Source organism: Semicossyphus pulcher, unplaced genomic scaffold (genome assembly GCF_022749685.1).
Source record: "Semicossyphus pulcher isolate SPU_LCO1_2020_fin unplaced genomic scaffold, fSemPul1.0.p SCAF_2, whole genome shotgun sequence".
Taxonomy (NCBI): Eukaryota; Metazoa; Chordata; class Actinopteri; order Labriformes; family Labridae; genus Semicossyphus; species Semicossyphus pulcher.
In genome coordinates, this window is record NW_027211693.1 from 30935001 (window position 1) to 30948013 (window position 13013).

Here is a 13013-nt window from a genome sequence, read left to right on the forward strand (position 1 = left end):
AAAGCAGGGCTATGTTTTACTGTAATGGCAATGTTCACTCAAAGATAAAATAAAGCCGGTTCCTAAAGGGAAAAATAAGTAGTTCTTTAACGACCAAATAAAAAGATCTGCTGGGAAGTAAGGACCATACATTACAAGGACACAGCTTCAGTGGCTGCTGCAGCAACATTGCATCAGCACACAAATGGAAGTGCTGAGACTCACGTCAGGGGACGTTTGTGCCAGATATTGTTTGGATTTATCATCAGTATGGAACGTCAGTCAGTCAAAGCTAAACATCCCTCAGTGTCATTTAATGCAAATTATGTTCAAAGTTTGGTGTTGAATCAGAAACAATTGTCGTCCAGATTTGAAAGAATTCATTACCCTAATGCCTGAGATATTCTTGCTTTTTAACCTTGTGTTCACATACACGACCGTCTGCATCATAAACTGCTCATGTGCAGACTGCATCTCACGCACGTGTAGCGTTAATTTTTCAGGACGTGCACAGCCAACGCTTCAAACTGATGCAGGGGATGCTGGAAACAATCATGCGCACGCGAATGTGTAATTCAAAGCAAGAATATCTCTGGCTTAGTCACTCCAATAATGAACGGGAGCAGAGTAATACCAGAGAACGTCTCTCTCTCTGTTTCTATGCAGATGATGTGATTGTCAGTAGACCCTTCACAGCAGAACAAACAGGTATGTGAAGGGTAGAGTGAGGGGAGATTGTTCACTAATCGATCGTGGATGGCTTCTTCCTTTTGGACGGATTAAAAACTAAACTTAAATTAGATGGAATCAAAATCTCGTGCTTGAGAATGGGACTGAAGTCGATCACAGTGACCTTTAATCACCAAATCGTTGAGTCCAAGTGGACATTTGTGCTAAATTTAAAAATAATTCCTGCACATGTTCCTGGCACCTCTTTTGAACCTACAGCAATCGACGCTGCAGTGCTGCATGACATTGTTTTTTGGTGTCGTTGTGAATGTTCCGTCTCTAAATGACGTGCAGGTGTGTGAACTTCGCAGATGTGGAACCAGGCGACCAGTTTTTTAAACCAGCAACACATCGCTAAGCCTGTTCATTGACGCATGGAGCAGGTTAGGACATCTTTAATGAGAAAAACAAAACTGTGATGTTTGCTTGCTCACTCGACAAATTGCGGACACGAGCATGAGACAGGAATAATGGACAGAAGAAGTGTTTTTCCAGGACATCCCAATTAAGTTTACATTTGACCTTTTGGTAAATAAATTCATAACTTCATTGGCTTTTAACCGACGACAACCTAGCTTTATATAAATTGATATCTTCTCAAAACTCCGTTGTCACTTCTCATGTTGCTAGTTGGACTGTAAACAACGCAGTGCACCTTTATCGCTAACCGCTGGCTACACCGGAAGACTATCTGTCTTTAGCCATTAGCCGAAGGGTTCAGAGACTGAACCAGTGGACAGACTGAAACAAGAGGAGGAAGCTTTCACAGCACAGATTAATGCCCATGCTTTTGAAATGGCATGTTCAGGTTAACATATGAGAGTTCAGGTGTCCACATACTTTTGGTCACCTTAAGAGTGAAGAAAGATTGACAGCTGGGTACGATTAGAAACTAAAGAACGCTTCTCCTTCCACAGGTGTCTTGCTTATTCAGCTTCTAAAGTGTCTCCCCCTCACTCCTCCCCCCTCCTCCCCCCTTAAATAAGACTCTTATCCTTTATAAAAATGATGTGAGGGCGCCGCCTCGGACAACTGCTCCCCTGACTTCATTTGTCTCTTGGCAAGTTTGATGGCGCTGCGTTTAAAAACCCATTCAATCTTATAAACCAAAAATTAAATGTAGTCGACTGTGATGGGCACTCAGTGCATCTGCTATTTATATGCTAATGTACACTCAGCCTGCCAAGGTCTGGCAAATTATTACTGCACAGCCATAAGTCAGGTGTATGGCAGGGAGGGGAGGGGGCAGGTCCAGCATCACACACGCTCACACACAGAGGAGGAGAAAAGGAGGAGGAGGAGAGAACAGAGCGAGGAAGGAGGAGAGGAGGAGAACACAAGGAGGAGAAAAAGCTAAAGAGATGTCTCCATTGTCTCTCCTGACAAGTTAATATAGCTCTCCACCTGGCTACACACACACACACACACACACACACACACACACACTCACACACACACACACTGTGACCAGATTATTTGGTTGAACATTTAAGTCTGAAATGGGAAATGTCTAGTGGGAATACTGATTGTCTCTAATGTCACCATTATCACAGACATTTCCCTTAAGAGAGAGCAAACAGTTAGCTTAATGAACACATTATACGCAAATGCATTTTTAAACACACAGTCATCTTCCTGAGAATATTACACATACATCACACACACACACACACACACACACACACACACACACAGATATGAGAAGTTAGTGTGTAACTCACACTGTGCTGTTACTGTGCGATAATCTATTTGCCCTGACACATTAGCATCTTATTATACTTATATAATAAAGGTTAAAGGTCATGTTGGGTGCTGATTAATAAGGACTCGGTGAAGACCATGCGCTTGTTTTTTAGTGTTACATTTTAGTCTATGATGACATAGTTCCTGATTTTAATCACAAATATTCTAAAATGTAGAGAGACAATGCTAAAAGCTAACTTACTGTGCACTTATATTGTATTTATAATGTTTTTATTTAAGCTATGTTGGAACTTCCTGTCAGCAGCATTTACACTAAACAAGCACTTCAGATTATAAACTGGAAACATCCACTGTGCATGAGAAATATGTTATTATGTTATTATCATGTATATATTATCACTACATCGAAGGTCAATCCACATTCACAACCATCTACCTCTTGTGCATAACAACCTGATTCATAACCATATATATCTCTGCACCTTTGCACTCTCTATTGCACCATAGTCTATTGCTTCTGTCTAGGTCTGTATATAGTAGTTTTAGATTTAGTTTTTAGTGTCTGTGTTACCTTGTCTAACCTGTCCTTGTTTTAAGTTTAGTATGTCTGTTTACTATTTGTGTCTGTACTTTGAGAGCACAGAAAACCCAGAGTCAAATTCCTTGTATGTGCCCACATACTCAGCCAATAAAGCTGAATCTGATTCTGAATTACATTTGTAAAGGACGTCAGTATCATAGCACCACAGCTGTAGTCTTAAAAAACATCGTCAATTTGGAATATTTCATTACACTGACAGGCTCAGATTGTTATTCTAAGTGTCTGACAACATGACAGAAAGGATCCCAACAGAGATAGACCTTTTTGTTACAGAGGAAAACAGTATTTGTACCTCACACAACTAAGGTACTACTTGTCTACATGGATCTGTTACTTTCTGTTATTGTTATTGTGTTTTACATTTTTTGTTTAAATCAGATCAGACCATGTAAACACTGAACTCACACAGTAAAACAAAGAAAGTAACCAATGAGGCAGCAGAGGACCAGCAACTCCCATGTTCTGTGAGGTAAAAATACTGTTTTTGTCAATGGAGTCTGGTGGCTTTAAAGAGATCAAAAAAATAGCTGTATCTGGTTAATGAAAAAGCATCCTACTATTCAACAAATGTAGGGATCCTGTCTACAATAACAATCTGAGCCTGTCAGTGGAAAAAAAAAGGAACTTTTAGTGGATGTATTTTGATCGGGAGCATTTGCAGCCTCGGATTAAATTGAAGCCATTAAAGCTGTTTCAAGGCTAAAGCAACCAACTGGGGAAAAACTTTTGTACCTATTAGTCATTACGACCCCATAGTAAGCAAAAAAATAGGTCCAGATTTTAATATCACCCTTTATTTGTATTTACTTACAGATGAATCTTTGACCCCTGCCTTCATCATTATAACTCTATCTGTTCTGCTAAAGGGACAGGGAGTCCTCTGCCACTGATTGATTCCAACATATTTACAAACTAATTAGGCCTAAAGCTTCCAGTGGAGTCTGACCTGTTCAGGGCCTGATTTGCCACAACATCCCACATCTCTATTACCACCTTGCACTCCTATTCATTACTACCTAGAGAGGATCCCATGGGATCCCACACTAATGAGAAAAAAGCTTCCCACTCCCCTCGCTCCCTCTCTCTCTATAGCTTCTTCTCGGCCGCTTTACCCCATTATCTTCCTCCACCCCCAACACCCCCAAACACACACGCACAGACGCACCCTTTGTCTCCGGGGAGCAGTCAGCTTATATGATGTGTAGGGTGACATCTTTATTTCACTAACCTTGCCTGGCAGGTCTATTAGCCAGCCCAGAGCGTCCCAAACCTTTCCCTGTCAGCCAGCTTATTCTCAACTGTCGAGTTCAGTTCCCCCTCCCGGCCTGTCTCAATCTGTGATCAAAACAGTCATTATGATGCAGTCTCGCCTCCTGCCACAGTCAAATTACACTCTGCTATTCTTCATTTTCCTGGGGAACGCTCCGGGAGGACACCAGGAACGTCCTGAAGAGGAGCAGGGGCCCTTTAGGAGAGATGGTTGGGGGTTTGTGGAGCCCACTTTTGCTCAGTGATATGAGGCCGGTCCAGAGATTTTGAGGATAACTAACAAATCAGCCCCCACCCCACGTCATGCGAGTCCCAGAGGATCCATCAGTTCCAATTTGGAAACCATCTCCTTTCACATTATCAGACTCCTGATGGAACCAGATGGAACCACAGTGATTTACTGAATGTTTCTCCAACAGCAGAAACAGTCTGGATTATGAGTCCATCCACTCATGTACGCCCGGTGATGACACTTAAAGCCTTATGAAGTCAGCTCGCCCCAGGCTGGTCAACTGACAGAAATGGCCTCCTGATTGGTCCAATGAAAAGGGACCAATTAAGGTTACGGCACAAGCAGCTACTTGACATGCAAGAAGAGATTTGCTGTTTTCTGTATTTACATGCAAATATCTGTTTGTAGAGCTTAAAGGGAGGTGAATGACAACTATGTGAGTCAGAAACACAATGACATCGCACACCCATGTGCAGGCTTGGTCAAGTGTTGGGCAATTGTTTTTAGCAATTGTTCAAAGTGTGGTTAACCTTCACAACAATCCATTTAACAATACAGCATGCTCGCACTAATTCAAGCCTGGCTTTGGAAAATTCCTCTTATTATACTGAAGTATCTTCACACACCGACAACAGATCTGACACTAGTGCAAGTTACATGATGCCAAGGACTTCTGTGATCTGATTTTCGCAGCCAGAAAAATGACGATTAGGGCCCGATCAGACAGAATGATCAGACATAGTGTGTTTTGCAGGCTATGTAATGCGAGGTGCACCGCACTGCCTTTTCTGTTGAAGCCTCTCTGCTTTGAGTTGAAGTTTTTCCAACCTGAGGCGCTCAGAGGGTTTCTTCAAAAACACGAGGTGCTCAGCAACACAAAAGCAGCGCACAAAAAGCCTCTCGTTGAAAAACAATACAAAAAAGCCCCCAGCTGCTAAAACACGTTCTGTCTGATCGGACCCTTACACAGCAGCTTTTAAAGAAAAAAATGCACGTTGTGACGTTTTCACTGTTTTTGTGTCAGGGCTCCAAATAAATAGTGTAAAAACTGCTCTTTTCTCACTGCACGTGCACATTCAATGCTGTCCATATGTGCAAAGGAGAATCTCCACATTATTTATTACATTTACAATGTTACAATGTTCTACCCGTTATTTGGGCTGCTGCAGTAGTAGAAAACAATTGATAAGAGACAGTGGGATTACTATCTCACTGTACAATGACTCGCTGAAATCAGAGCTGACACAAGCATCAGTAACACAGTTGGTGGAAAGTTTAGAAACACAGCGTCTGAAGGTGGCTAAGTGGACGGCTAACAGTTTCCAGCACAGAAACATGGATAAACAACCACAAGAAGACAGAGCGTTGGATTTATCATCATGGATTCACTGTAAAGAGTCTGAACAAAGACTTTTTTGAGGTCGGATTAGGTAGCTCATGAAAGGGAGACGATCACACCGAAGCTCTCGTAAGGACGGATCAGCTGTCTGCTTCTCAGCAGCAACACAGGACATTTCAAGCATGCAGCGTCTAAAACATATTAGAGATACAGTAAAAGATGTCCTGTTGCAGCAATTGGTTAAATTTGCTTGAATTCTCCCCATAAGACATTTTGAGAGAGAACTAAAAACGAGAGGCCGACAGAGCCAGAGAAATAACATATTTCTGCTGTACAACCCGAGAGGAGGAGACACATTCAGAGAACAAATGTACAAATGAAAAGGAGGGAGTGTTGGAGGAGAGAAATAGAGGGATAGTCTTTCTTTGTTTATCTCCAGTGAGAAACAGGCGGCCACATCCATTGTGCCGTGATAAGATGGGTTATCAGCAGTAAACAAGGCCTGGGTCTGTATGAATGGAGCCCGGAGTGACTGAATACGCTCTTAAAAACAGATATGTTCAAATAAGTCTGCATGTGTTATCCCTTCCTAAACACAAGCCCATGTTTTTAGTCAGCAGCACTCAACAGATGCACGTGGGACTCTCGTGGTCAGTGCTCTTAAAGTATGCAAGAGATGAAGATGACACAATGATAGCTGCTGTGAATAACAGAAAAGATTCGCTTATAACTAATTTAAAAGAAAACACCATGCTTCAAACCCCAGGTCGACAGAAATCATCGGTCAGAAAGCCCCCAGGTCGACAGCATGGCAGGCTTTAAACTTTAAAAATCAAGTCCCAAAACGACCCTACAGTGTTTGTCGTTCTTTTTTACCAGGATCCATATTAACCGTCAGGGTGTGCTCCAAAACAAACGTCTCCCCTTAATTCGTGTTTGAAGACACAGGCCATCAGGAGGGGCTGCAGGCTGAGCTTCCACGAGCGTATTTGTAGACGCTCAGATTGTTTTTAGGTCATACACAAGGTTTTTATCGTGTGCCGAATTATCCGACGTCTCCTAATCAACTAAACAAACTGACCATGAGATTAAAACCAGTAAAACCACTTCACTTCAAAAATACGCGTTTCCTCAATGGTCTTTGGCAGAGCTTCAGAGGCTGCAACTGAGCTTCTGTTAAATCTTTCATCCAGTAAGATGGTAGCAGGTAAAATGAAAGCGACGTGACTAGAAACACTCAGAGTAGTTTGCTGTGAAAGTTTTAACGTCTGACTAACCAGTGCTTGTTGAAAACTAATATCCGGGAGTCTTGCATGTGAAACATGCAACTCATGAGGGCCAATATAGGAGGTTGGTGAGGTACTGAGCTGAAAATAAACAGAGGAACAAATAATTGAAGCTTTGTTTTAAACAGCCAAATCTGATGTGGGGGGGTAGAGTCCTACACATCTGTGTATTTTCATCACAGGGAGAACATTACATAGATTTAAAAACTGGGGAAAAGAGAGCTAAAGTATTGGATTAGTTCTCTCTATAAGGGTAAACTGATGCCCTGAGTTTAGAATGATGTTCTCAGCAGAGGTCAGCAAAGGTCTTCACGTGTCTCAATATTCGCATTTTCTTCTAATTTTGCTGGTTGGGACATTTCTGGGAGTCAATAATTGTGCAGTGGTGTTTAGCTCTGCAGGTTGGAAACCAGGTGACATGTCTGTCTCTCTGCTCGGCTGTCAGTCTGTCTGCAACAGATGCTAACATAACCTATGCATCTTTATGAGAAGCCAAAAGGACTTCCGTATTTACCGTTCTGAGAATGAGAACAGTCCGCTGTGACTCCAGGTGTGACGGAGGGCGGAGCAGACAGACACACAGTCGCCTTCGGCCTATAAAAACTAAACCCTGTACCTTCCTGCGGGGTTGTACGGAGGTGTAGGTGTGTTAGTTTGTTGTTTAACAGCTATGAAACAATCAGAAAATAATGTCTTATATCTCTGTTTTAATGCTGGAGTCTTTCATAATAGTGACTGTCTTTGTGTTCAAATCACTGCAACATGTTTAAGGACGTATAAAATCCACAGTAAGCAGAAGAGAGTATGAAGCAGCAAACTCCTAGCAACGTGAACACACCACACCGCTGGATCGGTCACTAGTCATATCAAGTCTCCTGTCGTCTTACTGGCTTCATCCTCTTGTTTGACATCAAATCAACAGAGTAAAAAGTCCCACTGTAAAAAAGGCAAAGCTCCTTTTCCACCAGCTCCAGGCTGGAGCTTACAAATTAGCAGGACAACACTGGATTGTAGCCGGGGTCATTAACAACTTGATTGGCATTGGGCCGTTTCACAACAAACATCCAAATACACAGAGTGGAACTGTAAAAACAAAACTATAATACAACATTGTGCATTTAAATCTTCAACAGTCTTCAAACTTCATGTAGATGCTCCTTGGCTCAAACGCTCCCTCCGTCTGATTCTCTCATTCAGTAAACACGCCTCTCTATCTGCCTCTATAACACCCCTCTGTCTCTCTGCAGCTCCCCGTTATGGGAGACTATATTGAGAGGCCCGCTGAGAGAGAAACCAATCGTGTGGTGTGTCAGCGGCCCGATAGAGAAGGACCCAGTAATGGAAGGCCTTTTAAGGCTAAAAAGGAAAAGCTAATTATGATAAAGGGGCTGTAAGTTGTGTGGTTATCGCGGTGCTGGGCCTGCTGGTGCAGCAGACTGGTCCCTGACAGTGATAACCAGGCAGAGCGAGACGCCCGGCGCTCTGTCACTGTCACTCTGCCGCTCTGTTCGGCTAAAGATGGATTCACACGCTACAACTTTTATGCCTGTTTTTTTCATACAGCACTTTGCATTCATTGGTCCTTTTAAGACTGAAACTGCAGGCGGCTGTCCTTTTCTGCTTTTGATCTCCAGCATTGCACATATGAAGCAAATAACTCGCCTCTTTAACACTTCAGCACCAATTAAACCTTTTCAAATAAGCAGTTAGTTTGAGTGAAATGCTTCACCCCGACACCTCTGTGGTTATTTTGTGGCTCCATTTTTAATCGCTTCAAAACTACAGCAGACTTGCGATGCTAAGTCAGATATAAAGGCAGCCAGATAGACATATCAGCTGTCAAGCCATGGGGCACATTAGTGGTAGTGAAGGGAATGAATGAGTACATCCTCCCCCTTGCTCCCCAATTTCTTCTCTGTGTCTCTGATGCATTATGCATTATGGCTGCGCTTTGCTATCTCACCTCTCCCAAATGTCTTTACTATTAATATTTCCATCCTCAGTCTCTCTCTCACGCTCTGTTATGACACTTTCCTCAGGGAGAAACACAGAAATGAAGGACTGGATTTACACATTTAAAGGAGAAAACAGGAAGGAAGACACTTATAGATCTTTCAAATTAAAACTGAATAATAACCCCTGGGTCTTATGATAAGTCTGAGGGGTATTTTACATCACAAACTGAATAAACTTACAAAAAAAGGATCTATTCTTTAAATTCATTTCAGCCTGAGGACTTTATAAAGCTTAATTAGGAAACAGTAAACAATGTAAAGTGAATGTGGCTTTTCATCTCCCAGTTTTAAACCATTAAAAGACTTCCTGACTGGCGTCTACTTGAGCTTCGAGCACCAGTGCCGAGTAGGGACACCTGAAGCTGCAGTTCTGTCAATGGCCTCTAGATGGTGTAGTTTCAAACCCCTTTTTGGAGGATGACTTGGCGAGCTCAAGCTCTTTGGATGTGATTTGTTGATTGTCTGAGGTTATCTTGCACATATGAAGCTTATTTTTCAACTGATTTAAAAACGTTCAAACAAACACAATTTGTATGTTTTCAAGTTTTTTATATCCTGTCATGTATCTACGGGTATATATCGCTCATCGCACAGGTTGTGCCATATTTTATATATGCCTTGTGTTGTTGTTTTATTGTTGTCTTCTTGTACTTTTAGACTGTTTTGTCAGTTTTGCATTGTATGAAGTGAAACCAGCTGTTTGTTACAGTACTCGTCTCATCTCATCTTTACTTGTGTACTTTAGCCGCCAAAAATGTACAAGAAAACAACAAGCCGAGGTCTTCGTGAAACAATTTAGAAGAAGAAGAAAGTATACTTTATCAATCCCCGAGGAGAAATTCAATGTTTTCAGTCATTTTTACAAACAAGCTACACACACGGCCCGAAATACACACATGCACAAACAGGACCCCATGGACATGCACTAATGGAGAGATTTCAGAGTGAGGGGGCTGCACATGGATTGCGCCCCAAGCAGTTGGGGGACTCGGTGCCTTGCTCAAGGACACCTTGACAGAGCCCAGGAAATGAAATGGCTCCTCTCCAGCTACCAGCCCAAATTGCATACTTGGTCCATACTGGGACTTGAACCGGTTCCCCAAGTCCCTCCAGACTGAATTACTGTCTATTAATTAATTCTATAAATTAATAACCGTCTCTAAATCATATCTATTTGTTTTCTTTGACATGTCCACTCTGAGGCGTGCACATACGCCAGTCGAAACAAACAAAGTCTAAACCATTAATGACGTTCTGTTCAAGTCCTCTCTACCAGAAAAGCTCCAGTTTGGACTTAATGTTTCCTGATTTAACAAAGAGAAATTTTAAGAAGGAACAGATGACAATGGTGTGAGCTCACGAGTGATGTGATTCACAGGATGCTAAAGAACACTCTGCCTGTTTAAGGTCTTCATTAAAATAGTCAAAGTCAGTTGGTGTGATGGTTTGTGGTAACACTGACTCAGTTAAATCACTCCTCTGTTAATGGAGCATCTGCAGTGTATGGTGATGTCGCTGTCATGTGATTTGCAGGAGGACGCTGCCCTCTGCTGGCCATGCTCTGTACCAGCATGTCTGTGAAGGTTCTCAGTCATCCAGGTCACGGTAATTCTAAACTTAATCCAAAAGGTAACTGGACTTGGTCGAAGTTCTTGAAGACGTCTCACCTCTCATCTGAAAGGCTTCTTCAGTCCTAAACTGACTGGTGGACTGAGCTAGAAATATACGCCCCTGTAGGTCATTAGTTTGCTAATAGATGTGTAATCAAGGGTTACTGTACCAGCAGTGATTAAATCATCAGCCTGTGCTGTTGTCCTGTTAATGTAAACATGTTTAACAAGGCCGGCTTTGACCATTTTGGTGCCCTAGGCAAGTTTAGGATGACGCCCCACACCGCAAATGGTATGATATCATCTTTTCTTATACATAACATCATTCTTTCACATACTGCCTGCCATCTCGCAGCACAAATTTGATATAAATTGTCTCTTTCCAGGCTGAAAGACCAGGTTTTAGAAGTGTAATTATATTCCACCAGCAAATGATCAGTGGATGATGGGAGTTGTATACCAAATGGAGGAGATTAGATATATAGTTAGACAATCAGAGGGTCTACTGGGATAATTCATATATTTTTGGCAGCCTGTTGAGGACACAGAAACTGACAGCATTACACTGTAGCTAATTTTTCTGTCTTTTTTTAAATGGCTGACTCAACGTTTGCCTGGCTTTATTCCTGCAAAGCTACTGCTTGGCTGCTTTGTCTAGTGAACATGCTGAGTGTGGGGCTCCTGTTGGACATGTTTGGGCATGTGTTGTAATGTGAAACATAAAATAAAAGGAACTTAACCCTAAAAAAGGTAATACTTTCCTAAACTCTGTTTAAGGTAACTTGATGTACTCATTGTAGGTAACTCACCACTTTTCTGATCCTGGTCTTGTAATCGATGTGAAGCTCTTTGTGTTTCTGTAGAGCCGCTTCCAACGAGCTCTTCAGGTCCAGAGCTCGCGTCACCAGCTGCTGCTCAGCGCAGGCCTTGGTGAACACCTACACACACACAAACACACACACAGACAGAAGGACAGAGAGACAGACATCATTTGCTCATTAGCATTAGCAACTAGTATGTTCTCCTCTCATATTGTACACTTATTCATGTGTCCAATATGATCATTTCTCATCTGTCTTCATAAGTGAGTCCTGTGTGTTTGTACCAACCTGGACCCAGCCCTGCACAGCCGGTAGGTGTTTGGTTTCTATCAGTCTCTTGAGGTCTATAACTGTGGAAACCACTGCTTCGTTATCTTCGGTCTCCTTCACATGAAGACCTGTGACAGAGAAGGAAGAGATAATAAAAACAACTCTTTGCTTATACAGGGATCAAGTCGTTAATTTCTTGGATATTTCAAATCACTTGCAAATCCGGTAGTAGTAGTTCTTGTTTTTGTCACTGACGGGCTCAAATTTGAATTGTAAGCATCTGATAACATTAAGAAAGGATCCCTACAGAGATAGACCTTTTTGTTCGAGAGGAAGAGGAAGGGGAAACATACGTTGCACACTTCAAAGCCACCAGACTCCATTGACAAAAACATTTCATTTTATCTTGCAGAAGGGGAGGGTTACTGTCTACGGCTGCTAAGTTTTGTGTGATTTCAGTGTTTTAGGTTAGTTTGGATCCAGTATAATATTTTATTACCAAAAAATAGAGTAAAACAACCAGACCAGCAGCTCCTGTGTTCTGCAAGTTAAAAATACTTTAGTAAATAAAGTCCAGTTACTCAGAGGGGAGCGATGTAACCGCTGGTTCCCGTTAAAACTTTTACTGGACGTACTTTGATAGGGTTTATTTCCCAGCAGGAATTACGTTGCAGCTGTTAAGAAGTGTTTTGCACCTGCAGACTGAAGTCATTCCAAAACTTTTGTACTTATTAGTCATTTATTTATTTATTCTTATGTAAGATCAAGTAAGTGTTTAAGGTTTGATATCTAGGAATATGTGTGATGTCTTATTACAGCCTTTCAACAAAACAAAACATTAAAGGTATAATAAGTAGGATTGTCCTAGAAAAATAAAATATAGACTTTTACAAATATAATATAATATAAATCATCACTTATGGGCCTTATGTGTGTTGGTGAGTGTGTGTGCTTTGCATGGGACGTTTTCAGGAGGGGCGCTGTTGTGGTTCCCTGAGCCAATCACAGCGTACAGGTGAGTGTGGGAGTGGTTTAAATTAACAGCTGGGCCCCATTCAGACCGGCGAACATGGAGAAAGAGCGACGCAGAGTTGGCCTTCTTTCTGTTGGACAGGTAGATGCCTCAAACCAGGTAGGACAAGCTAACCGGCAGTAAGC

At 42.0% G+C, this 13013-nt stretch overlaps 1 protein-coding gene across 3 annotated transcripts in view; it reads right to left on the bottom strand.

The window, feature by feature from the left end:
- uvssa (UV-stimulated scaffold protein A) overlaps positions 1-13013 on the bottom strand; it is a 44051-nt gene that overhangs the window by 25511 nt on the left and 5527 nt on the right. For all 3 annotated transcript variants that reach the window (XM_069670356.1, XM_069670354.1, XM_069670355.1), the window contains exons 7-8: positions 11874-11983; positions 11574-11702 (exon numbers count right to left, since the gene is read on the bottom strand). In XM_069670356.1, the coding sequence (XP_069526457.1) occupies positions 11574-11702; positions 11874-11983 (239 nt within the window). The remainder of the gene's footprint in view (positions 1-11573; positions 11703-11873; positions 11984-13013) is intronic.